Source organism: Puma concolor, chromosome A3 (assembly GCF_028749965.1).
Source record: "Puma concolor isolate L17-30 chromosome A3, mPumCon1.1.hap2, whole genome shotgun sequence".
In the NCBI taxonomy this organism is placed as follows: Eukaryota; Metazoa; Chordata; class Mammalia; order Carnivora; family Felidae; genus Puma; species Puma concolor.
The window spans coordinates 11795122-11820499 of NC_141669.1; the positions used below are offsets into that span (position 1 = coordinate 11795122).

At 41.1% G+C, this 25378-nt stretch overlaps 1 protein-coding gene and 1 non-coding gene across 6 annotated transcripts in view; one reads left to right on the plus strand and one right to left on the minus strand.

The window, feature by feature from the left end:
• NBAS (NBAS subunit of NRZ tethering complex) overlaps positions 1–25378 on the minus strand; it is a 367149-nt gene that overhangs the window by 204143 nt on the left and 137628 nt on the right. For all 5 annotated transcript variants that reach the window (XM_086700060.1, XM_086700059.1, XM_086700058.1 and 2 more), the window contains 2 exons: positions 9116–9199; positions 2733–2886 (listed from right to left, as the gene is read on the minus strand). In XM_086700060.1, the coding sequence (XP_086556186.1) occupies positions 2733–2886; positions 9116–9199 (238 nt within the window). The remainder of the gene's footprint in view (positions 1–2732; positions 2887–9115; positions 9200–25378) is intronic.
• LOC112864420 (U6 spliceosomal RNA) lies at positions 23607–23712 on the plus strand. Its single transcript, XR_003223966.1, has one exon. It is a non-coding gene; the product is annotated as a U6 spliceosomal RNA (small nuclear RNA).

The window sequence follows — 25378 nt, forward strand, 5'->3', positions numbered from 1 at the left end:
GAACAAAGAAGAAATGCATATGGTGCCAATAAACACAAGGGGGAAAAACCATCTGTAGGTAAGGCATGAGGCAAAACAGGAATGATGTGGAAACACCTCAACAGATAAATGCGTTTTTTACCTAATTTCTAGTAATAAAAACACAGGTCATGTCTGAAACGACAGATTTACCTGTATATCAATTAAAAAAAAAAAACTATCACATGTGAATTTTCAGAGAGCATGAAGAAAACCTGATGCATGAAACACAACTCTGTGCAACTAATAGTTTGAAGACATACACAGCACATTAGCCATTTGTAATACACTCACCAATTTTGTGACCAGATTTGTTTTTCTAATATCGGCCTTGAAGTTGTGGCTCTCCCAGATACTTACTGAAGTACAAAAGCTTTGGAACCAAATTACTTGACACCTTAAATGAAAGTGGGCTCTAATACAACTTCAATTTGGCCGTGTACCCCAAGCCCTCACCAGATACATTTCACATTATACACATTCTCTAATCCAACAAACAAGTTCTGCTAAAGGCATTTGTAGGCACTAAGGAAAAAGAAGTCCTGCATCAATTAAGTCTCTAAAAATGAAAAAGATGAAACTATGTTAGATACACTTCGTAGCATAAGCCACATGAAACGTTAGTAAACAAAATGGAGCAAAAGAGCAAGACTTCTGATAGAAGGGTTTTTAAATAAAGGAAAGGGATGAAGGAATACGAAGCAGATAAATAAAGCACCCCCAAAATCACTTTGCTTCCTTTATAATTATTCCCAATTCCTCAAATGATGAATTTAAGATGTCTACAAATTCTTGCTAGACTGTCAAAAAATTTATATTTCAGGGGTGCCTGGGTGGCTCAGTCAGTTGAGCATCCGGCTTCAGGTCAGGTTATGATCTCCTGGTTTGTGGGTTCAAGCCTCACGTCGGAGTTTACACTGATGGCATGGAGGCTGCTTGGAATTTTCTCTGTCCCTCGCTCTCTCACTCTCTCAAAAATAGACATTAAAAATATTTTTAATTTCAAAGAGCTCTGCAGTCTCCTTTCTGTTTATTTTTTATAGACTTTACCTTTTAGAGCAGTGTTAGGCTGACAGCAAAACCGAGCAGAAAGTACAGCAACTTCCCACACAGCCCCTACCCCCACTTACCCACAGCCTCCCACACCATCTACATCCCCCACCGACACGGTTCGCTTGTTACAATCGATAAACCTGACACATCACTGTCACCCGAGGTCCAAAGAGCACAACAGGAGCACCTCCAGAGGTTCTCTTCCAGCACCTTACGATTCTAGACATTTTCAAACATACTATGGTCCTTAGCCATCTTCAAAAACCTGGAAAGTCCATCATAAATATTCTTGGCCCGCACCCCCCCCAAAAAAAAAAGTTTGGTCTATAATAGTGCCATCAGCTCCAATAAATAATTCACCTTCAATTCCATGACTACTAAAAATAGGAATGAGATGGAAGCAGAAATTCAAGAAGACTATCAAATGGAGACACAGAGCTGTGCAATCACTAAGTAGAAATTTAAACAAAGGGATGGAAGTTCCTTCCCACAGTGCTGCTGCTCATCAGACCTTTTAGAATCGGCCTTCCCGCGAAGTGGAAAACTGATGGTAGGATGGGTGGTCCAAAGCCAAGGCCGCAAGTAAAAAGCAAAAGTCATGCATCGGCCGGACCCTGAATGAGGTTTCAAAGTGCCTTCTGCCATTCTTCAGTCTGAATTGCCAACTTCTGTCCTCTAAGCCGAAGACAACTATTGCTGATATTTGCAAGGCCCTCAATTAGCAGAATTGGTAATGTTCTCTCCTGTGTATTTTCTTTGTTTCGTTGACCTTGGTATAAGAAGCAACCCCATGAGGGGCACCTGGGTGGCTCCATCGGTTAAGTGTCCGACTTCGGCTCAAGTCATGATCTCGCGGTTCATGAGTTCAAGCCCTGTGTCGGTCTCTGTGTCCAGAGCCTGGAGCCTGCTTCGGATTCTGTGTCTCCCTCTCTCTGCCCTTCCCCCGCTCACACTCTGTCTCTCTCCCAAAAATAAACAAACACTAAAAAAAAAAAAAAAAATAACCCCATGAACAGGCAGAAAATAAACAGGCAGAAAAGGTAAGTGGCAGGTTCAGAGTTACAAGGCGTGTTAGCAAAGAGTTAAGATGAGTATTCAGATCTCCTAAGCTTCCGTACAATCTGCTCTCTCTCTTCCACAGCCCATCTGATGCAGTTCTTATGTGGCTCCAAAAAGGCACAGGGGAACGGAGGGAAATTAGGCTTCAACTTAAGGAAAACATTAGAGACAGAGCCTCAAACCCAAATTCCTAAAAAGCAAAATAAAAATCAGCTGCCTTACTGCAACGTGACAAGGAGCTAATCAGGCATTTCCGGGGTGATACGGTCTTTTCAACTAGCATGGTATTAAGCCTATTAAAAATCTTTGGAAAATCTGGGACAGTGGGCACCATACTTCGCAGCTTACATTTGATTTCAGAGTAAGGTTGTGAACAACTTTTCTTACGTGTATTTGCTCTTTAAGAATCCCCAGAAAGGCCACAAGAGCTTCTGAGGCAAAGGATAAAAGAACAAAAGTAGTAAGAGAGATTCATCTCATCTCTGCAAACCAAATACAGGCTCCCTGGCACCACTGTCAGCTGCCACGACGTGCCCTGAATCCTGAGGGCCTGACGCGGCTCTGCCGGCATCGCGGAGTCGCGGCTGTCGTCCGCCCCTCACCTGTCGAGCATAATGCTCTATTTCCTCTGCTCTTGTCTGATACCAGTCCACAACCTTCTCTACCGTGAGCGGCGGCGTCCTGTACCTCAGCAACTCAGGCTGTGCGGCATACAAGAATTCACTTTCATCTTGCAGACGCGGCTCGACCACCATTCTGCGAGGCACAAAAGGAACAATTAGTCACTGGAATGCTGGGAAAAGTTAGAATTTTGTGCAAGTCAGAGAGAGAGAGACAGGAACAGGGATGGGAAAGGAGCGGTCACAGAGATGGGGGTATGGTGTATGTGCGTGTGTACAAAGGGGAGGGTGTCCGCGTGTTATCTTTTCCCGTATCTATGTGCACACTTACACGATAAATGGGACATGTGGGGGATGCCTAATCTATTTCCCTATTAGACTTCCCAATGTAAAAATCAGAATGGACGATACACCAAAACCGCTATGCCACAAATCAATCCAGTGAGTATTAACAAAATCAAAATCAGCCTGGGAGGCACATTTTACGAAACACTTATGGCTGGGTGCCGGCCACAGGCGTACCAAATCAAAATTACCTGTGATGGCCGGCCAGGCCTCGTTCAGGTGAAACACCTCCAGGCGATTCTGACTCAAATATAAATTCAGAATCCTGGTTTTCTCTGTTCATAAAAACCAAAGGAAATACGCCTTATTTACACTGATAATATACTGTCAGCAGGCATCAGCAATGTAGTACGCTACGGACATTTGCAAAGAGAGGAACGACTTCAGGCCAGTTGCCGTAGATTAAAAAGAAGGGTGGGGGGAGGGGGGAGGGGGGGGAGGAGGAGGAGAGGAGGAGGAGGAGGAGGAGGAGGAGGAGACCAAGAGGAATGTGTGCATGGATGACACCCGAGGGATCACAAATTATGAGGAGTTTTTGGGAGGATGATCCCGGCCAAGTGGACCATCAAGGCAAGGGGCTTTGGGGTCAGAACTGAAGCGCATGCCATTGCTGAAAGGCATGAAACTGCACAAATTACAGAGCTAACACTTCTCTTAGATTCATTTTATTCAGATAAAATGGGTAAATACTATGCCAGAGTGTTCAAAATAACGTAAAGTAGACATACGACATCGTATGACGGAGCGGGTGCTTAATTTTTTACTTACAGGTATTATTGTTGTTGAAATTGTTAGTAGCTGTAATGTAGGAGCAGACACAAAGCCCATAAAATATCTGGGTATTTGGCCACATGCCTCAGACAGCGTACTGTGCTTATAGCCAGCAGCCCTCTGCCCAGCTGGTCTCACAACTGACATTCACTTTCTGGCCGGTGGTTTTTCCCATCACTACCACGAGAAAGTCACATACATACCACAAAATCATTAAAGCCACACATGTCAGCAGGGAAAAATACCCATGAGCAACTCGGAGGTCCCCTGGTATTTTCTTCAGTCCTTAGTATTTCCCTCTCAGCACCGTTTGATGGAATCTCACCACGTTCTTTCAGAAACAGGCTCCCCTTCCCTCACTCCAGTATGTGGTGCCGCCTGCCGTCCCTCGTCTTCCTGGTGGCTCCTTCTGGGTCACCTCTGCTTGGATAGCCCCTCCAGCTGACCCCTGCATCCTGGCTCCTCCAAATTCCCAGTCTGGCTCTCTCCTCTCTCCTCACTCTGGACTCTCCCTTGGTCTCACCTCTGACTCTACAATATCAACTACCACACACATTATTACAACAATGACCATGTTTTACCCCGAACCCACCCTCCGCTCAGAAGCTCTGAAATCCTCCTGCTTTTTGCTCCTCAATGGTTCACAGGCACTTCAAATGCAACAAGATCCAAACTGAACTCATGATGTCCTCAGGTAACAGAGTTACCTCTTTAAAAACAGAAACGTGGCTACATCATCCATGCCTACTTTGAAAGCCTGTGATCCACCACAAAATACTCTAGCCTCCTCTTGGTGCCAATCTCACTCTTACCCTGGGTGCTTCAGCAATCCATGTCCTTGTTTTGAGTCCTTAAAGAGGGCACCGCCTTGAGCCTCCTTCCAACACGCTCTTCCCTCCGCTTAGAACACGCTCCCTCTCTTTTGCCAAACTCGTCCTCACTGTTCAAATCTCAGATTTCACAAGATTTTGCCCGGGACAACCTTCCTTGTCCTCCACCAAGTTGAGATCTCCCTGCTACAGGCCCCCGGCACCCCAGCCCTTGTCTTTCCTAGCCCTCATCCCGTTAGTCATCTACAACAAGACCATTTTCCCCGCCAGGTTATAAGCCTCACGAGTTACAGGGACCGCATCTGCTTTTCTTTGGTATTCTCGCATCTAACAGAGGACAGATGCCAATTAAATGGATAAGCAACACGGTATGTCCTGGAATACTGAACATCTGTACCATCTTCAAAAGCATCTTTTCCTCTGTGAAACTTCTGACTTTTCATTTCTAGTTTTAGGAATTCTGGCACAGCAAGCCTGGCTTACGTTTCGGCTCGCTGTGGTCAGTCTGAGAGGAAATGCCCTCGTGCCTTTCATCTACCTAGAATCAAGCAAAGGCGCAGGCCGCGGGGACCTAGAAGCGTGGGATGAAGGGTGCGATGCTCCGCCAGTGCTATTCTCTCAAAAGCCCATCCGGAAATGAGAGAGGTCACTGTCAACGGTCTCTCTGCACCTCTGCCTACCACCCTGTCAACGGCACTGACCTCCCGCCGTCTTCGGTTTCCTTACCTCTTCCACCTCTCATTACAATTGTTAAGTGATGACTTCTAGTCCAATATGGTGGATGAATACCATGCATTTAAGGTCCACTTTTCCCTGCAATGCCCCTGAAATGGCAGCACAGGATCGTTAAGGGGTGTGGGGTGGAGGATGTCCCACACACTCTCAAGAGCTGCAGGGTACATGCTCAGCCACTCCCTTCCCTTCTAGAAACCCACACGTAATGGCCAGAACTTAAAAATCAACAAGTAGCTACACAATGGTTATTCAGAGGTACGGAACACAAAAACTATCATCTACAAGAGTTAGAAGTAATTGCTTCTGGAGAGCAAGAAATGGGAGAAGGAAACAAAAGACTGAGGGTTTGGGTTTTGCTGTTTTGTTTTTTTGTTTTTTTTTAATTGTCAAGTTAGTTAACATACAGTGTGGTCTTGGCTTCAGGAGTAGAACCCAGTGATTCATCACTTACCTATGATACCGAGTGCTCATCCCAACAAGTGTCCTCCTTAATGCCCATCACCCATTTAGCCCACCTGCCCACCAAACCCCCTCCAGCAACCCTCAGTTTGTTCTCTGTCTTTAAGAGTCTCTTATGGCTCACCTCCCACTCTGCTTTTATCTTATTTTTCCTTCCCCTCCCCTGTGATCATCTGTTAAGTTTCTCAAATTCCACTTATGAGTGAAATCATTTGATATCTGTCTTTCTCTGGCTTATTTCGCTTAGCATAATACCCTCCAGTTCCATCCACATTGTCACAAATGGCAAGATTTCATTCTTTTCCATCACCAAGTAGTATTTCAGTGTGTGTGTGTATATGTGTGTGTGTGTGCGTGTGTACGTACATAGGCTACATCTTCTTGATGCTTTTTTTTTTAACCACAGCTTTGTAGAAAAATTTTAATCTACTTGCAAATATATACAACTCTGATTTTTAAAAATGAAAATCAAAAACAGCTTTTAAAAAGCAAACAGCAAAAACACAGCAGAATATTCAACTGCTATTACACTAAAACTTTTGGGGGGTAATAAAAGGTACCTAAGAGTTACCTACTCCATTATCTCAGATATCCAAAATACAACAAAACAAAGAGAAACGGCCAACATTAGCACGAACATTAGAGAGCTTTCGAATGTCATCTGCAATGATCGACACTACGGGTTTTTATCATTTATCAGACAGACCGTACATATACATAGCTTCAAAAATCCAAAAGCATGAAAAGACTCCTATCAAAAAGCCAGCGATTCCATACACAGTTGACATCTCTGTCCCCCTCCATGTCTTTCAGCCACGTTCCTGGATTTTCCTCTACACATCCAAACAAACAGTATGTGTGTGGGACTGTTCCCTGACTTCTCTACTCTACCTGCTGTTCAGCGGTCTTAAACCACAACCTTCCACTCCCCTTACACTCTTTCCTCCCACTGTGGCTATATCACAGTTGGGATTAAACCACTAATCATCTACAGTCTGATTATGTGAATGTTACCTTCTCCTGAGCCGCGTGGTACATTATCATAACTATTGTTCTTTTTGAACAACTTTTCATTTTCTGGAGTTAATAAACGCCAGCTGTCCTACGTGTCTCATTCACTATCATATGCATTCGTTGCTATTTTTTCCAAATCCTCCAAAAGATGTACTAATAGCAAAATTTAAAAGCTTTCCCCAAATAGTCAAATACATCAGACAATACACCAGTTCCGTTTTTAAAATTTTTCCAAGACACCTGGCTCTTGAAGCCATCTACCCCCTTCGCAGTCTGTGCTGGCTGCTCTCTCACCCGACAAGAACACAGCTGTCATCCCAGGCCTTCTCACTGCCATGGCCTATGTTAGAGCCCAGTTCTGAATCTAATGGCTTTCTTTTTTTCAGTTGACTCCTTCATTTTAATAAAACACATCTCCTATGGCTTCCTGGAATGAGATGTACATGGATGGTAAATTTTACAAGACCTTACATGATTAACGTCATACTTGAATGATGATTTTAGCTGCATCAGGATTCCCGATCAAAAAGTATGTTCCAGCAAAAGTTTTTCTTCTAGCTCCTAGTGCTGTTCTGGAGATGTCTGAGGTCATTCTAATTCAAACTTCCTTTTATGGAATATGTTTTTCTCTCTGGTAGACTGTGTCCCTGATATTTGGGAAGGTCATGATTGTATGCTTTAGTGGGCATTTCAGTGTGAAAACTCATAGCCTTCAATTATAAATACTAGACTTGAAATATTTCTTATTTCTTCCCTTCTATGATATGTCATCTCTTTCTAGAATGCCTGTAATTTAAATATTAAGCTTGTTTTTTATCTTTGCTTGCTTATTATCTAGCTCTATAATAGTTTTATTCTACTTTCTGGGAAAATTCTTTGCTTTTATCTTTCAACTTTCCTAATTGATAGACACCAACTATCTTATTTTTTTATTTCCCAAAGTGCTCTTAGTTCTCTGTCCCTGTTTTATAAAATCCTTTTGTTATTTCACAACTACAGTATCTTATCTCATGGGCAACATTAATTATAATTTTTGAAGTTTTCTTTTTGTGTGGTCTCTGACTTCCAGTTCCACCTTCTGTTGGCTTTGCCTTTCCTGTCTGTCCTGCCCACTGACGCCAACCCTCAAACGTCCGGGAAGCTCAGTGTGCTGACAGGACTCGTTCTTTTGCTGGCTTCGCTGTGACCAGGTAATGCACTGATCTTCTGGGACTAATATCTCAATACCTGGAGGCCTCTTCTCAGACACGATTCCATTTCTCTAGAAAAGAACTCTCCCAACTTCTACTTGGGGAATATGCCTGCACTCTAGGAGCTCGGAGGGGGCGGGTACCCCTAGGCTCCAACATTCAGACATAGATTTTCACTGAACGCTCAGAATTTCAACCCCAGCACTCCACCCCCACCCTGCACTGTGCCTAATGCCCAGGCAGCTGGAGGATTTCTGGATCATCCTGGAGGTTCTCTGCCTTAATTCATGAATCCAAAAAATAAACATCTGATTTCATGCAGGGGAAATACAGAAGGCTAGATGGTGACAGAACATTTTCCTGACCTTGAGAAGTGAGGACTAAGGGAATTTAACTGCTTTCAGCCCCAAACCTCCTCTACCACCCCTTCACCAGTAGTTGATGCCTCCACATTCTCAGGCTTTCTAAGGTTAAGTCTCACAAAAATAAAAATGCAAATTGAATCAAGAACAAAATTAAAGGAATACTTTAAAATGAAAAGAGCTGTATATATAAGGATCATTTGTTTAGAATATTTACTTTGTAGAATTTAATATTCTTCCATTAAAAAAACCTGTAACATAGGGCTGCCTGGGTGGCTCAGCTGGTTGGGTGTCCGACTTGGGCTCAGGTCATGATCTCGTGGTCCGTGGGTTGGAGCCCCGCGTCGGGCTCTGCGCTGACAGCTCGGAGCCTAGAGCCTGTTTTAGATTCTGCATCTCCCTCACTCTCTGCCCCTCCCCCTCTCATACTCTGTCTCTCTCTCTCAAAACTAAATAAAAACACTAAAAAAAAATTAAAAAAAAAAACCTGTAACATAATGGAGTAAAATCAAGCCAAGTGTTTAAAACAACCGCACCTGAACTCCCTACATCAGGGACCACCGTCAAGTACGTGATCGCTGACCACATGCCATGTCCACAGGCCCTCTGCGTGCCCGTCCCAGAGGAATGAAGGTCCCTCACACCAGCTCACCCTTTACCTGCGCTCCGGCTCCTCACACCAATCTTTCTCCCGGTGTTTGTGTTCACGCCAGGGAATGAGCACCAAGGAGTCTCCGTTATAACTTAAATGAAAAAAAAGAAAGTATTTGAAATACACATTACCTCAGTGACTGGCTACCCAAGGAGCATGATGCAAAAAGTTTCTCCACAACCTTAAACCCCCCACTCCCATTTATGACATAGTAAGTCAAACACGATACAGGCTACATACAATACGTAAGTGGAAAATACCAAATGGTCGATCTCTCTTGCATCGGAAAATGGTTCAAGAAGAAAAGGATAATTCAAAACAAAAAAATTGGCAAGGAACTGAAGGACCACGCAGGTATATGCTCACTCACCCATGTCAAAGCTTTCATCAAGAGCCTGTGTTGTACGTTCTTAATGTAAACATAAATGTTCCCATGCCCTCGAAAGGCTTAGTCTAACTTCTTGTGATCGTAGAAATGTTCTGTAACTATGCTATCCAACATAGTAACCAGTAGCTACATGCACACGTATTAAGCACTTGAAATATGGCTAAGAGAACTTTATTTAATTTTAATTAGTGCTAATTAAAATTTAAATAGCTACATAAAATTTAATTTAAATTTAAATGGTGGCTACCGTATTTGACAGTACAGACCTGGAGGGAGGTAAATATTGAGGGAAGAAATAATTTTGCAGGTTAAAAATAACACTAAATGCTAAAAGATGCAGATTTCCAGGAAAACAGCACTAGGGATGGAGGGTACAACATGACGAGAGAGTTCACCCTGCTGCAGAATATATGGGGAAACTGTTAAGTCAGTAAATCCCGAGTGCTCGTCACAAGGAGAAACATTTTTTTCTTTCTCGTCTTTCCTTTCTACTTTACCTATAGGAGGTGATGGACGTTAGCTGAGCCTAGAGCGATAATCACTTCACAATGTATGTAAATCGAACCATCGTGCTGTGGACCCTCAACTTCTACAGGAATGTATGTCATTTATTTCTTGATAGAAGTGGAAAGAAAGTGTATCAGCAAAAGATGATAGCAGGAGAACTAAAAAAGGCAAAAATAAGGCCTGATTGGATGGAATTAGGAATAAATTTAGACAGAAAAGCGAGGTAAAGACAGTAGGGTACGGGAACAGAGCAGAGCAACAGGCGCATCGGGAAGCCCGGGAAACAGAAGGCTGGCAGCGTCTCGGCGAGCCGTGCGGTCCTCGGCACAGGCCTTTCGAAAGCGAAGCGCTCCAAACGCGAGCTCGAAGGTTCCTTTGGGCCCTAATAGTCCATAAGCCCACGACAACTGAAACATCTGGAATTAAGACAATTTTTTTTAAATGTTTATTTACCTTGGGAGAAAGAGAACACACACACAAGAGCATGGTTGGGACAGAGCAAGAGAAAAAAGAGAGAGAGAAGAGAGAGAGAGAGAGAGAGGGAGGGAGGGAGAGAATGAGAATCCCAAGCAGGCTCCACGTGGTCAGGGCAGAGCCTGACCTGCAGCTCAATCCCACAAACTGTGTGAGATCATGACCTGAGCCGAAACCAAGAGTCGGATGCTTAACCAACTGAGCCACCCAAGCTCTTTCCCCAAGACAAAAATTGTAAGAACAAATTTCAATTGCTCTGCTTTATAGTTCAACAAAACATTTTCTCTACTTCTGAGTATTCATGGTAGCAATTTTCTAAAACGTATCATAGCCCCAGAGAAAGGACTGCACTTCCTGATACCAGGTTGTATTTTGTACTTTCCTCTCTTACTAGGTAATGTGGCATGCCTTGCACAAGAAATACTTTGTAAACATTTGAATACTACGTAGATGGAGGGACTAGTCCTCTGGACAAGCCCGTGGGATGGTTTCAAGTAGAAGAGGGAAGCCAAAAGGTCTGAGAACGGGCAGTGTTGTGCATCAATCAACAGCATTCCCATCAAGTTATTACTGGTGCAAATTATCCAAAGTCAAAACTCCCCTCTAGATACAGACAAAAAGAAATGTATTTTACTATATTTTTTAAGCACAGTATTTTACCCGCTTCGTAGCTAGCGTGTACAGATCTTGCATACTGTGTACCAGATACATTTTTGTGATCGTAGAAATGTTAAATTTCTGCATCACACAGATGATTATTTAGCATGGATGCCACAATCACACTATTTGTCACCCAATAAAAAACGATTTTATTTCCTTCCATGTCGATAGCTAATACTTTACCACAGGCTACTGAAATGGGAAGCAGAAGAGAACATGGGGATACAACAATGATGACGATGTTCACTCTTCCAACAGAAGAATAAATTGTAGCAGTGAACTGAGGAACAAGGGGGAAGAAAAACGAACAAACGATTACCGCCTTTTCTAATTAAAGCAGACACGGTTCCATAGCTACACAAAATGCTTTCTCAAAGAATTTTAGAAAAATGTATCACAAGTTGAGATTTGTACTTTCTATACAAAGTGCATATTAGATACAAGGGTTATTACTAAAATGATTAATAGTGGCGTGGGCCCCCTCAGCAAAATAATAATTCATTTGGTAAAGACTAGAAAGCTATAAAACTTTGTGAAGCTTCACTGAACAGAAATGGGTATGAAAACATACCTATTTTTATCAAAACACGTATTAAAGGCAAGTTCCAGCTCTGAGGTGCACTCCAAAAAGTCGTCCTGAAGAGTCCTGAGTTACTAAAGCGTTTTTGCTGCATTTTCAAGGCAGAGCACAACCGAAGGTTTCTAAATGTGCTGATCACCACCGACACGGTAACAGCACTACTCGTCCTACTGTTAGCATACCCCCGATGATCGGCAACATTTATCGAGCTCTTACTATGGACTAGACAGGATGAAATGCATTTAACACACAACCCTCATTTAGTCCCGCCAATCTACTGTAGTTGGTGATATGATCTTCCTCATGTCACAGTGGGAAAACTGAGGCCTGGCTTAACTTGTCCGTCCTCATAAAACTAGTAAATGACAATCAGAACCCCAAATGTGGACGGACTTCCAGCTCGCACACTAGACTACCTGTAGAAAGGGCCCAGGGGCTCCAGTGTAGCCCCCAGCCACAAATCCATTCTCTTGTCACCACTGCCTTGGTCCACACCTATGAGTCACCAGGCAAGATCTGTAGGTGGCAGGTAGGGGTCATTTGAGCCTTCCCGAAATTTAACTTTAGACAACCCAGTAAGGACCAGTTGCATGCATACTTAAACTACAAAATAAAACCAAACTCAATACAAGTAGATTACTAATATGATAAAGCTAGCTTCTACCAAATACGGCTAGACCTTAGGTCTGATCACCAACACTTATGTAAAAACAAAACACAAAAACCTTCCTTCTACTCTCTCATTTCCTTACAGAATGTTTCAACAAACCAAGTTATTTTAAAACAAATATTAGGAGTTTAACATGCTTGCTATAAAAATACTCTAAGTTCTTTATCCTGCTTCGAATAACAGCATTTCAGAGACAAGATCTCCTCCTCAACCAGAATATAAATTTCTTGAGGGCAGAACTTTTGTTTATTTTGTCCACTGCCTCAATAACTAAAATAGTGCCTGGCATTTAGCAGGCTCTAAAATAATATGTCAAATGAATTATTCAATAACAGCACAAAGATTTCTTAAGTGAGGACTATATCTCATCTATAGTCAATTCTTTCATGAAAGTGCTCTCTTGAGTATCACAGAAATTCAAAATTGGAATAAAGCAATGAAGGGGCACAATCTAGTCATAAACATAGATATGCCACGGAAGGGTGTGTGTTTGTGTGTGTTTATGTGCGTATGGAGTCTGCAGAGCTGCGAGGGAGAACACGAATGCTTTCCTGTAGAGCCCACGACCCTGATGACACAGCGAGCCACGCCAGTGACGGCTCACATCTCATCTGGGCAGCTGGCTGGACATGTCGTGTTCTAGGGCGGGGAGAAAACTTCAGAATATCTATTTCTCTAAATCTCACCATTCTTCACACTTGAAAATAACTGCTTATACCATTACTTTTGTTAACATGCCCAAGTTTTAGCTACTTATTCTTTCATAAGGTAAGTGGAGCGATAGCATTTCATTAATTCTGTTCACACTGAAGATAGGAATCACGTGAATCAACCTGTAAATGAGGTCGGTGACACTGTGGTTCAAGAAAACCCAGAAAACAGTTGTAGGAAGTTGAGTGACTTGCAAAAGTTACACTTTGAATCTCAAGTCCCATTAACACAGAACGTGTACATACACTTGATTTCATCTTGGTCTTTTGTTGTTTCCACTTGGCCTAAGACATCTTAAAACCTAACATGTATCATCCCCCACTAAAAAAAGGAAGACCGTGGTAAACTTAAACGACCTCTTTACAAAGTAATGGCTGCTTAATTTTAAGATTCTTTATATGAGGACTCGGCTCATTGTTTTATTCCAAACAATAAACATGCTGGTTTCATCCGAAGGTAACATTTATTTGTCAGCAGGAAAGGAATGAGTATTCCAAGTTCTATTATGTCCGACTATTCTCTCACCAGTGATTTCCCACACTAAATATAAATGTTTTATTTCAAAGAAATTTTATGAAGAATAAACTTACAAAAAGTTCTTTTGTTTGTATTCCATGACTTGGAAACAAAAGGATAAATAGACTGCATGTTACTACTAATTGCTACCTTTTATGCAATGGTTTTAATATGTGGAGTTAAATTTATTTCTATTATTTAGCACAGAAGAAAATGTTCTGGTAAATAAAGGACAAAAAATAATAATTTGAGCCCACATATATAACTACTCTGTGGTTACCATCACTGAACAAATCAAACTGGTCTGAAACTCAATGGGAAACCAATCAAAAAGCTAGTTATCATTCAGAATGCCAAGTTGCAAAAATGCTATCTAAAGGCATCATTCAGAGTTCTCTTCTGGAACAACAGGATTCAGTTTCATTAATAAATGACTTAGAAGATCCAGCAGATTAAAGAGCTATCTTGAAACTTCCCAGTATTCTCGGATGTTAGCAATGTGTGAGAGAGACCACAGTGAAAACACCACCACTCCAGGACTTGGACTCTCCCCCTGTCCCCACCAGCTATATCCCTGGGACCCACCTGTGTAATCTATTTGTTAAATACTGTAATATTATCTGCCCCAAATGAAGACAAAACTAGACAAACATTCTTGAACTCTAATCCATTATAATTAGGAGAATGCTCTCCAAAGTCTAACCTCTGTGACAGAACGCCACCCTGCACAGCTGTGAGGTCTTGATCAAGTTATTCAACCTGCCTGTGCCTCAATTTCCCCATGAGTGAAATAGAATAATAGTATTAGACTCATTTGGATTTGGGAAGAATCAAATTAGTACATCTAGAGACTTTAGAGTAGTACCTGGTATATAAAAAGTGCCCAACCATTATAAAAAGCATCATTATTCCCAACACCAGCAAGGTTTTCATGGGCAGTGAAGTACAAGATCTATGGAACTGGGTGACGTTTCAAGATCTACCTGATGATGAGTAGTAACACCACATAAATAACATCAATGATTATACTGACAAATACCTAACAAGTGCAATAAAGTCTGCGGACACCGGCCTCAATAGATGGCACCTAGCCAACGCAATGCGCAGTGATAAGAAGTGATGAGCTGATCGATGAGGCAGAAATAAGCAACAACATCCACAAGGCATCATCTCTCTCCCAAATGCTTAACGCAAAGATTGAAGATAAATTTTTTACCACAGGCAAAGGGTGGCTTGATTATTTCTGAGAACTGGTCTGCAAAATCACTGACACTTAAGGGAAAGCCACAAACTCCAAAGGAAGAAACTGTCAGAAAGGTTAAGAAAGGCTACTCTTGGGGCACCTGGGTGGCTCGGTCGGTTAAGCGGCCGGCTTCGGCTCAGGTCATGATTTCGCGGTCCGTGAGTTTGAGCCCCGCGTCGGGCTCTGTGCTGACAGCTCAGAGCCTGGAGCCTGTTTCAGATTCTGTGTCTCTCTCTCTCTGACCCTCCCCCGTTCATGCTCTGTCTCTCTCTGTCTCAAAAATAAATAAACGTTAAAAAAAAAAAAAAAGGCTACTCTTCACAAAGATGTTTGCTGTCAATAAAACAAGGGGCGACAGAAGAGAGAGGTCAGTGATAGGAAAACTATCCCCTACACCACCACCTCCGTCACCTGTCCCTTGGACAGAGGGCCCTGATTTTGAGGAACAGGCACTCAAGGTCCCCGAACAACGAACACTTACGTTTGCTATAAGGAAAGTTACTAGGAGAAAAAAAGGCATTCTCAAACCCAACTTCAATGGCATATATTTCACTAAGAATAAGCTAAAACAGACAACATTAAAAAAAAAATCCCCCAAACAAAACATTTATGTAGTAATTTTTACATTCAGCATTTGGTGCTACATACAACCAATATTTATAAATGTTTCTATTTTTTTATTTTTATTATTTTCATATTTATATTTATAATATTGCACCTATCAGAAATAAGTGCTCAACCTAAAACTGGTAAGTTATAACCTTCATTTGTAGCATAAACTCAACTATAGTTTCAGCACTGCCAGGATTTCATGCAGTAAGGGGAGAAGCTATATCACATGTGATGATACTGAAAGATCTGAGGTCTAAGAGCCAACTAAGGATTGATGAGGACGATCCTCATCCTGGGGAGACCCAAAACTACACGTGCCAACTACCATCAGGGAAGTAACACAAGAGAAATCCAATTTCACTCCCTGTTCTGTTACTTAGACTGACATAAAACCAGTAGAGAGAATAAAAGCAACACTCTCCATTCACATTACTTGAAGATAACAAGACCCTGACAAATCTCCTTTGGTCTATTAATTAAACCAGAAAAACCTTCCAGGACAAAGATAGAAGTATATGACATCTGAATTTGTCAACTACAAAACTAAAGAAATGTACCAAAATGTTTATGAATTGTATCACCGTATATTACAAGCTCTGACCTGTGTAAGGTTTTGGTGCTAAGAGACTTTGAACGAAAGGATTAGAGAGGAAAAGAATTTTTTTATCTTCCTTTTATTCATATAACCAAATAAAATGGCAAAATAATGCCTGTGCAGATCCCAAGCCACAGGAAGTGTACTTTCCCCACTGTCACCCTTCAAGATCGTGCATAGTCCTACCTCTAGACCTACATTGAATGGACATTTCAGACATAGTGATTACTATGTATGAGCACAAATATAAAGTTGTAAGCAATTATACATATTCATGAATACATGAAGTCAACAGTCTCGAGAGACAGACATTATCTTTGCCCTTTTACAGGAGAGAAAACAGTGGCACAGAGATGTTTACTAAGGTGCAAAGTCACACAACTAACAGTTGCAGCTGGATTTGAACCCAACAGCCTGGTTCCAGAGCCTGCGTTCTCATGCACTAGAATATCCTACCCATCTGACTCCCACCTGTTCCAGCTCAAATCCCCGCCTCTCACGGATGTTCTCGGACCATCCCAGGCCAGACTGCTTTCTTCCTAAATTCTCACTATTTTTTTTTTTTTCAACGTTTATTTATTTTTGGGACAGAGAGAGACAGAGCATGAACAGGGGAGGGGCAGAGAGAGAGGGAGACACAGAATCGGAAACAGGCTCCAGGCTCTGAGCCATCAGCCCAGAGCCCGACGCGGGGCTCGAACTCACGGACCGTGAGATCGTGACCTGGCTGAAGTCGGACGCTTAACCGACTGCGCCACCCAGGCGCCCCAGCCTAAATTCTCACTATTAATAACTAGACAATTCATCTGGCATTTACTCCTATTTAACCTTATGATAATATACAGGTAGTACCTTCTTCTCTGATTTTCCTGGAGTACTTCTCTATTATGTTCTTAAGTTCCTAGTATATATTTTGTTTCCCCATTAAAAGTAAATATTCCAGGGGAACCCCGGGTGGCTCAGTCAGTTAAGTGTCCAACTTCAGCTCAGGTCGTGGTCTCACAGTTTCCGAGTTCGTGCCCCACATTGGGCTATCTGCTGTCAGTGCAGAGCCGGCTTCAGGTCCTCTTTGTCTCCCTCTCTCTCTCTGCCCCTCCCCCACTCACTCACGCTCTCAAAAATAAATTTAAAAAAATTTAATGTAAATATTCCATTCTTGTAAGTACTCCTTTGCATCCATCACAACTCCTAGTTATACAGGCATAGTATTACATGAATAATAATTTATAAACGCATTATTTCATTTCCTCCTCAAACACCCCATAAGCTAGATATTACAATTATAAATTTGCAGGAAAGTAAACTACATGGACTCAAAAATCTTCACTGACTTACTGAGTGAATGCATAAATGATTTATCAGTAGGAACGGATCCAGTGATGTTATCTTAATTCTAAAATCGGAGCTCTCAAAAACAAATAACAACAACAACAACAACAAAAACCCTGAAGAATTGGAAAGGTGAGATTTAGTCAAGATACAAAACTTAGTCTGAACCACATGAAAAATTGCTCAGTATCACTAATCATCAGGGATATGCAAATCAAAACCACAATGAGATATCACCTTACATGTGTCAGAACGGCTAGACTCAAAAAGACAAGCAATAACAAGTGTTGGCAAGGATGGGGAGAAAAAAGACCCTTCTTCATGCACTGTTGGTGGGAATGCAAATCAGGCGTAGTCAATGTGGATAACACTACGGAGGTTCCTCAAAACTATATGATCCGGTAATTCCATTACTGCATATTTACACAAAGAAAATGAAAACACTAATTTGAAAGGATATGTGCACCCTTATGTTTACTGCAGCATTATTTACAATAGCTAAGATACAGAAGCAACCCAAGGGTCCATCAATAGATAAACGGATAAAGAAGACTGTACACACACACACACACACACACACACACACACGAATATTACTCAGCCATTAAAAAAGGTTGAGATCTTGACATTTGTGACAGCACGGATGGGCCGAGAGGGTTTTGTGCTCAGTGAAGTGAGACGGAGAAAGATATATGCCATATGATTTCACTATTATATGTGGAATCTGAAAAACAAATGAATACACAAAGGAAAAGTAGAAACAGACCCATAAATACATAGAATTGATGGCTACCAGAGGGGAGGTGGGTGGGGGATGGGCAAAATGGGTGAAGGGGAGTAGGAGATCCAGACTTCCAGTTGTGGAATGAATCGGTCACGGGAATAAAGGCACAGCACAGGGAATATAGTCCATGGTATTGTAACAGTGCTGTATGGGGACAGACGATAAGCACACTGCAGTGGGCACAGCATAATGAATAAATGTGTCAAATCACTATGTTGTGAAACTAATTTGACATTGAAACTAATCTGACCCACAGCGTGTGTCAACTATATTTCAGCTTAAAAAAGGAAAAAAATTAATCTGACCAATAAATGAAATCTATAAAAGTCAATTAAGACGACATAGCTAGGACTGATTCCTTTACAGCATATACCTCACTGCTACTGAGATTATCTGTACACATGGGTTTCAGGGTAGGGGGCACTTTACACCCTCAGTACCTAACTTACAGAAAAATCTCAGCAAAGTGATTCAATCAAGTAATTACTCAGCAATGCTTCACAAGGGAAGCATTGTGTTACTCTAACTCTTGAAAAACTCTTCAAAAAAAAAAAAAATTTACACTTCGGAAGCCAAGTTGTATACAGCGGCAACAGGAAGAAAAAAATGTAGATTGATACTTAAAAAGACTCATAAAAATTATAAATTCAGCACTTTAGCCCGATCTGAATGGATAGAAAAGTAGTCTTGATCCATGGAATGCATATTTACAATGTTGTCTTTAATTGGGCCAATCAATGCAGTGATCATTAGAAGAGAAAAAAAACTGAAACCTTCCGTGATGTTCCCAGATCAAGCCTCCCTGACTTTCTTCCGTAAGACTAAGCTTTGTATGTATTCCCGTCACTGCTGTCATTGCACAGAATTACAGATAGATGGTTCCACTTAGAATGGTTCAATTTATAATTATTTTACTTTACGATGGTGTGAAAGGGATATGCCCTTGATAGAAGCTGTACTTTGGATTTTGAAGTCGGGTCTTTTCCTGGGCTAGGGTCATGCGGTAATGGTCCTCTCTCACCATCCTGGATGGCGGCAGGGAGCCACAGCTCCCAGTCCACCAAGCGATCACGGAGGATAAACCACCAATTTACTTACAACCCTTCTGTAATCATGTAACCATTTTGTTTTTCACTTTCAGTACGGTAGTCAATAAATTACATGAGGAGGCTCACCACTTTATTATAAGACAGTCCTGTGTTAGATGATTCTGCTCAATTGTAGGCTAGCATTAAGTGTTATGAACATGCTTAAGGAAGGATAATCTGAGCTATGATGTTCAGTAGGTTAGGTGTATTAAATGTATTTTTGACTTAGTATTTCCAGCAACGGGTTTATCGAGATATAACCTCATCATAAGTAAGATATGCACAATTATTTACTTGTGTCTTGCTCCTTCACTAAACTATAAGTTCTTTCAAAGTGTTAGTCATTTTTATATTCTTAGTACAATACTTGGCATTCATTGAAAGCTCACTAAATACTTAGTGGATGGATAGACAGACAAACTGAAGGACCAATGGACGAATTTGAATAAGTAAACAAAAACAACCACTGAACTACAGGGGTATTTACAGCTTAAGATCATTATGCTTGCTCTGTGGCTAAAGATTTAGACAATGTACTTTAGTGTTCTTTCAAATGTTTCTGATTTAAGATTTCTGCAACGGACTGTACAACTTCCTACTGTATATCGTCCCCTCAGGAACATTGTAATACTGTAAATTGCAGGTGACTCTGGGCCTATGTGTATGGGTACGCATAAGCACAGAGATGTGAAATGTCCTAAGCTTTAGACAAAGAAGCACAAAGGTGGTTTGCCTTAAGATGTTGCTGTACATGTCTATCCACAGCCTTTCCATCATGAGTTCTTTGGGTCTAGGCCAAATTACACTGCAGACTGACTTACAGTCACAACTAAAGAAATGAAAACCCCAGAAATGAAGAGGGACAGGCTCTCATATCAATTGCGCAGGCTGTGGTTAGAAGACAATGGTCCAGGTATCTGTAGTGCAAGTAATTCTAATACATCTCTACTGCTGATAAGTTCAAAGTTAAACTAGAGATTGTAGGAAGAGAAAGAAAGCAACGTGTTGGAGAATTTGGAGGAAATGGCATTTCTTTTTTAAGTTTTATTTATTTTATTTTTTAATTTTTTTAACATTTATTTATTTTTGAGACAGAGAGAGAGCATGAACAGGGGAGGGTCAGAGAAAGAGGGAGACACACAGAATCTGAAACAGGCTCCAGGCTCCGAGCTGTCAGCACAGAGCCCGATGCGGGGCTTGAACCCACGGACCGTGAGATCATGACCTGAGCCGAAGTCGGACGCTCAACCGACTGAGCCATCCAGGCGCCCCTTATTTATTTATTTTGAGAGAGCAAGTGAGCAAGTGAGAGTGAGGGAGGTGTAGAGAGAGAGGAGAGGGAGAAAATCCCAAGCATGCTCCACGTGTTGTCAGCACGGAGCCCAATGCGGGGCTTGAACCCACAAACTGCCAAGACCGTTACCTGAGCCAAAATCAAGAGTTGGTGGGCTTAACTGACTGAGCCACCCAGCAGCCCCGGTCTTATATTTTTTAACATAGATTCCTACTACTTAATAAGCACTCATTCACCCAATCGGAAACAAGAAGTACAGGAAGAGGCGAGGGAGTTGACCCTGGAATAAAAACAGGCTCCACAAAAACAGCTCCAAGTTATTCACTAACAAAAAATATCAAATAAATAGCCCTATACCTGTATTGCTAGGTCGTTTTCTATAATTTTCAGATTAAGGAAACCCATTACAGATTAATTTCACCCACTGTAAATTAAGAAATCCTTTTGGATCAACTTCACAGAGAAGCTAACTTTAGAGCACACACACACAGTGTGATTAAATAAAAGTGCTTTATGGGAAAGGACAAAGTATGTTCCGTAACAACCAGGATAGGAACTCAACTAGTGAGATGAACAAACCCACATGTCCAGCATCCAATCAAAAATACCAGATATGTAAAAAAGCAGGAAATTATGGCCTGTAACCAGGACAATTACCAATTTATTTAAAACACCAATATACCATGCGGTAGACATAGAGAATTTTTTAAAAATCCAAATCATACTCCAAGGAATGAAAATTCAGCAGCAGAGATGAAAAACGCACTGATAGCATTGATAGCAGACACTGCAGAAGCAACCTATTTACAAAGACATAGTAATAGAAACTATTCAAAATGAAATGCAGAAAAACACCGAAAAAAAAAAAAATGAATTGTAAGACAAGATCAAGTGGCCAGCACACGTGGAAGCGGTGGCCCAGAAAAGAGGGTGTGTTTTAAGGAGGGGAGGTGGAGTGAGAAATGGTATCTGAAGAAGTACTAAGCACGTAACTCCTAAATTGGGTGTAGATCCAAGAAAACTCAATCAGCAGCAATGAGAATAAACACAATGAAAACCACGTCAAGGAGCATCATAATCAAACAGCTCAAAACGAGTTATAAAGAAAATCTTAAAAGCATCCAAAGAAAATAAGACCCATGCTGTAAAAATGCACAGTTAAGAATGACAACCGACCTCATGGAGGACAACGGGAGATGACAGTGCAGGGAAACCCTTGAAAGACTAACAGGAGAAAAGTGACAGCCTCAAATCCCACACCCAGCAAAAGCATTTTCCAAAACAAAGGCAAAAGAAAGACTTCCTTGGGCATACAAAAGCCGAGAATGCATCACCGGCAGATTAGCCCTGCAAGAGATGCCAGAGTCTTTCAGACCGAACAAAATTGATACCAGATAGAAATCTGGATCTACTAAAAGCAATGAAGAGCAGAACAGTAAATACATGTGCAAATATAAAACACATTTTTAATTTTTTATATTTTATTCTTATTTTATTTTTTAATGTTTATCTTTGAGAGAGAGTGAGTGAGCAAGCATGCTAGCAGGGCAGGGGCAGAGACAGAAGGAGACACAGAATCCCAAGCAAGCTCCAGGCTCTGAGCTGTCAGCACAGAACCTGACGTGGGGCTCGAACTCATGAACCTCAGTATCGTGACCAGAACTGAAGTCAGACACTTAACCAACTGAGCCACCCAGGCACCCCTTAGTTTTGTTTTGTTTTTTTTTTAATTTATGCATTTATTTTGAGAGACAGAGAAAGAGAGAAAGAGGAGGGGGAGGAGCAGAGAGAGAGAGTGACAGAGAATCCCAAGCACGCGCCACATTGGCAGCACAGAGCCCAACGTGGGGCTCCAACCCAAGAATCATGAGATCGTGACCTGAGCCAAAACCAAGAGTCAAACGCTTAACTGACTGAACCACCCAGGAGCCCCCATTTTTACTCATTAAAGCAAAAATGATAAAAAGGTATAGTTCATAACATATATAAGAGTCAAATATATGACAACAGTCATTCAAAAGCCAGCAGGGAGAAAATGGAAAAATACTGTGGTAAGGTTCTCATCTTATACTTGAAGTTCTATTATACTATTTGACAGTAGACTATCATAACTACAGAAGTGTAAATGCTACAGCAACCACCAAAAAAGAAAGTATAGCTAATGACCCAATAAGGGAGATTAAATGGAATTCTAAAAGGAACCAGTTCAAAAGAAAGCAGGAGGGGTGCCTGGATGGCTCAGTCAGTTAAGCGTCAGACTTCAGCTCGGGTCATGATTTCACGGTTCGGGAGTTCGGGCCCCACATCGGAGTCCCTGCTGTCAGCACAGAGCTGGCTGCTGGTCCTCTGTCCACCCCCCTCCTGCCCCTTCCACACTGGTTGTCTCTATCACAAAATAAACAAATAAATAAACTTAAAACGGGCAGGAAAAGAGAAAAAGGCAAGCAAAGAAAAAATGGAACAATTGGTAAACCGATACCAAAGTGTTAGCTTTAAACTGAACCACACTGAACTATGCATTATATATAAACAGCCAAAGCATGACCATCAAAAGGCAGAGATTCCCCGATTAGATAAAACAGCAAGATTCAATTACAGTCGACCCTTGAACAACGCCGGTTCAAACTACGTGGGCACACTTCTATAGATCTTTGCTGATAAATACAATCTCGTCCTATAACTATTTTATCTTTCTGAGGATTTTTAAAATAACATTTTCTCTCCATAGCTTACCCTATTGTAAGAATACAGTATATAATATAGACAACATACAACGTGTGTTAATTGATTGTTTTTGTTATTGGTAAGTGCTCCGCTCAACAGTAGACTATGAGTAGTTAAGTTTGGAGGGAATCAAAATTTTAATGTGGATTTTTTTTTTTACCATACGGGGTGTCAGTGCCCCTAACACCCACATTGTTCAAGGGTCAACTGTATATTCTGTCCATAAGAAACACACTTTAAATATAAAAGAACCAAAATATCAATGTACATCCAGCATTAGAAAGGTATATTCAATCTGAAGGACATCAGAAATCTCATCTCTGGTGCTCGCTTCGTGACACATATACTGCAATCGGGACGATACAGAGAAGATCAGCATGGCCGCTTCACAAGAATGACGCCCAAACTCATGAAGCGGTCTGTTTTTTCCAACAAGATATAAAAAGAAAAAAAAAGAAGAAGAAGAAGAAATCTGATCTCTGTTGAGAGGGGAAAACAGTGCTCACAAGCCACTCCGTTTCTTTCACAGATGAAACTAGGCTGTGACGTCAGGAGTCAGGACAAGCGGTCCTCTCGGATGAGAGGACTGCAAGATGGTAACAGGAGAGGGGGTAAGAGATGCTGATAACGTCTTTCTCGGTCTCATCCAAATATCCAGCAAATTGTGCACTTACGATTTGTTCGTTTTCCTGTATGTATCATTCAATCAAAAATGAAATTAAAACCTTTAACCGCATTGGAAATAAGGTTCGCTAAGCAACTTCTGGAGTGATCATTTGGAAACTCGGGTACCTGATACCAGGATAAGGGGTCCTGTCCCAGAGGAGCAATCCCAGCATCAGTGTCATCAGGGAGGAATACTCCCTGTTATACACATTCTGTTTATTCATCAGTGCACTAGAAGCTGAAAGATATCCGTAACTAACATTCTTACCGACATGTACCAAAACACCGGTACGGCTGCTGTCACTGCTACTCCTTTATCCTCTGCTACTACAACCACTGCTGTATGCTGAACGCCAGCGACATGCCAGCAACGGTGACAGACGACGGCTCTCTTCGATGACTTAACCATCACAATACCTCCACAACGTCCCCATTCCACACCTGAAGAAACTGATGCGCGGCAGTGCCATGTCACGTGATCCCAACATTTACATATGTCATGGAGTTTTTCTCCTACAGTCATTACAAATAGTAGCTAAACTTTAGGATTAAAAATGGAGTACACATGGAGGTCAAAACATTTCTTAAAATAATGCATATACTTTGTGTATGAAATATGAATTTGATTCTTAATAGAATTTTTCTTATTACAAATACAATATTTAAACAGGCTTGCCTATATCAGAAATTGGGAAAGTGTCTCACAGGGTTATTTATATGTTAATTAAATATAGTGTGATAAAGAGATTCACTGCTGTTACAGACAAGTATTTACATATTAATGAAATCTTGACTGGAAAAGACATTGTGTGATCAAGAAGAATTATAGGGACTATTTCCCTAAGGTAATTCAACCATTCAGAAGATGTTATAATCTACTTAAGGATCACATGTACTGAATTATTGGTCAGGAGACTTAAACTTTGGAGGAAAATGAATAATGAAAGAAAAATCTCATCTCCATGAAAAGAGTATCATTACCACTAGCTAATGCTGAATTTAGTAACAGATTTTTAGGAGAATGTATTAGTTTAAAAAAAAAAAGTACCCCCTCAAAAAGATCTTAATTTCAAATAAGTCAGAAACTTTAACTGTATTAAGCCATATTAAAAACATTGGACAATGTTACATATACATATGTAAAATGATAATGCAATTAAAATTATTTTTAAAATAATTCCCTATTTCAGCATATATTTCAACTAATGTCTTTCAAGTTTCCTGCCTGAAGGCAGGAATAGAACTCCCTTCTCTGCTTATCCCATAAACATGCTGTGAGAATTACATGTGAAACGTAAAACTGGTTTGTAAATTAAAAAAAAAAAAAAAAAGAGTCCCATGCTCCAAACAGGAAATGAACAAATGAGTACACCTTTATTTCTTTAGTACTTCTCAGAGTACCAAATACACAACAAGTATCAACACACTT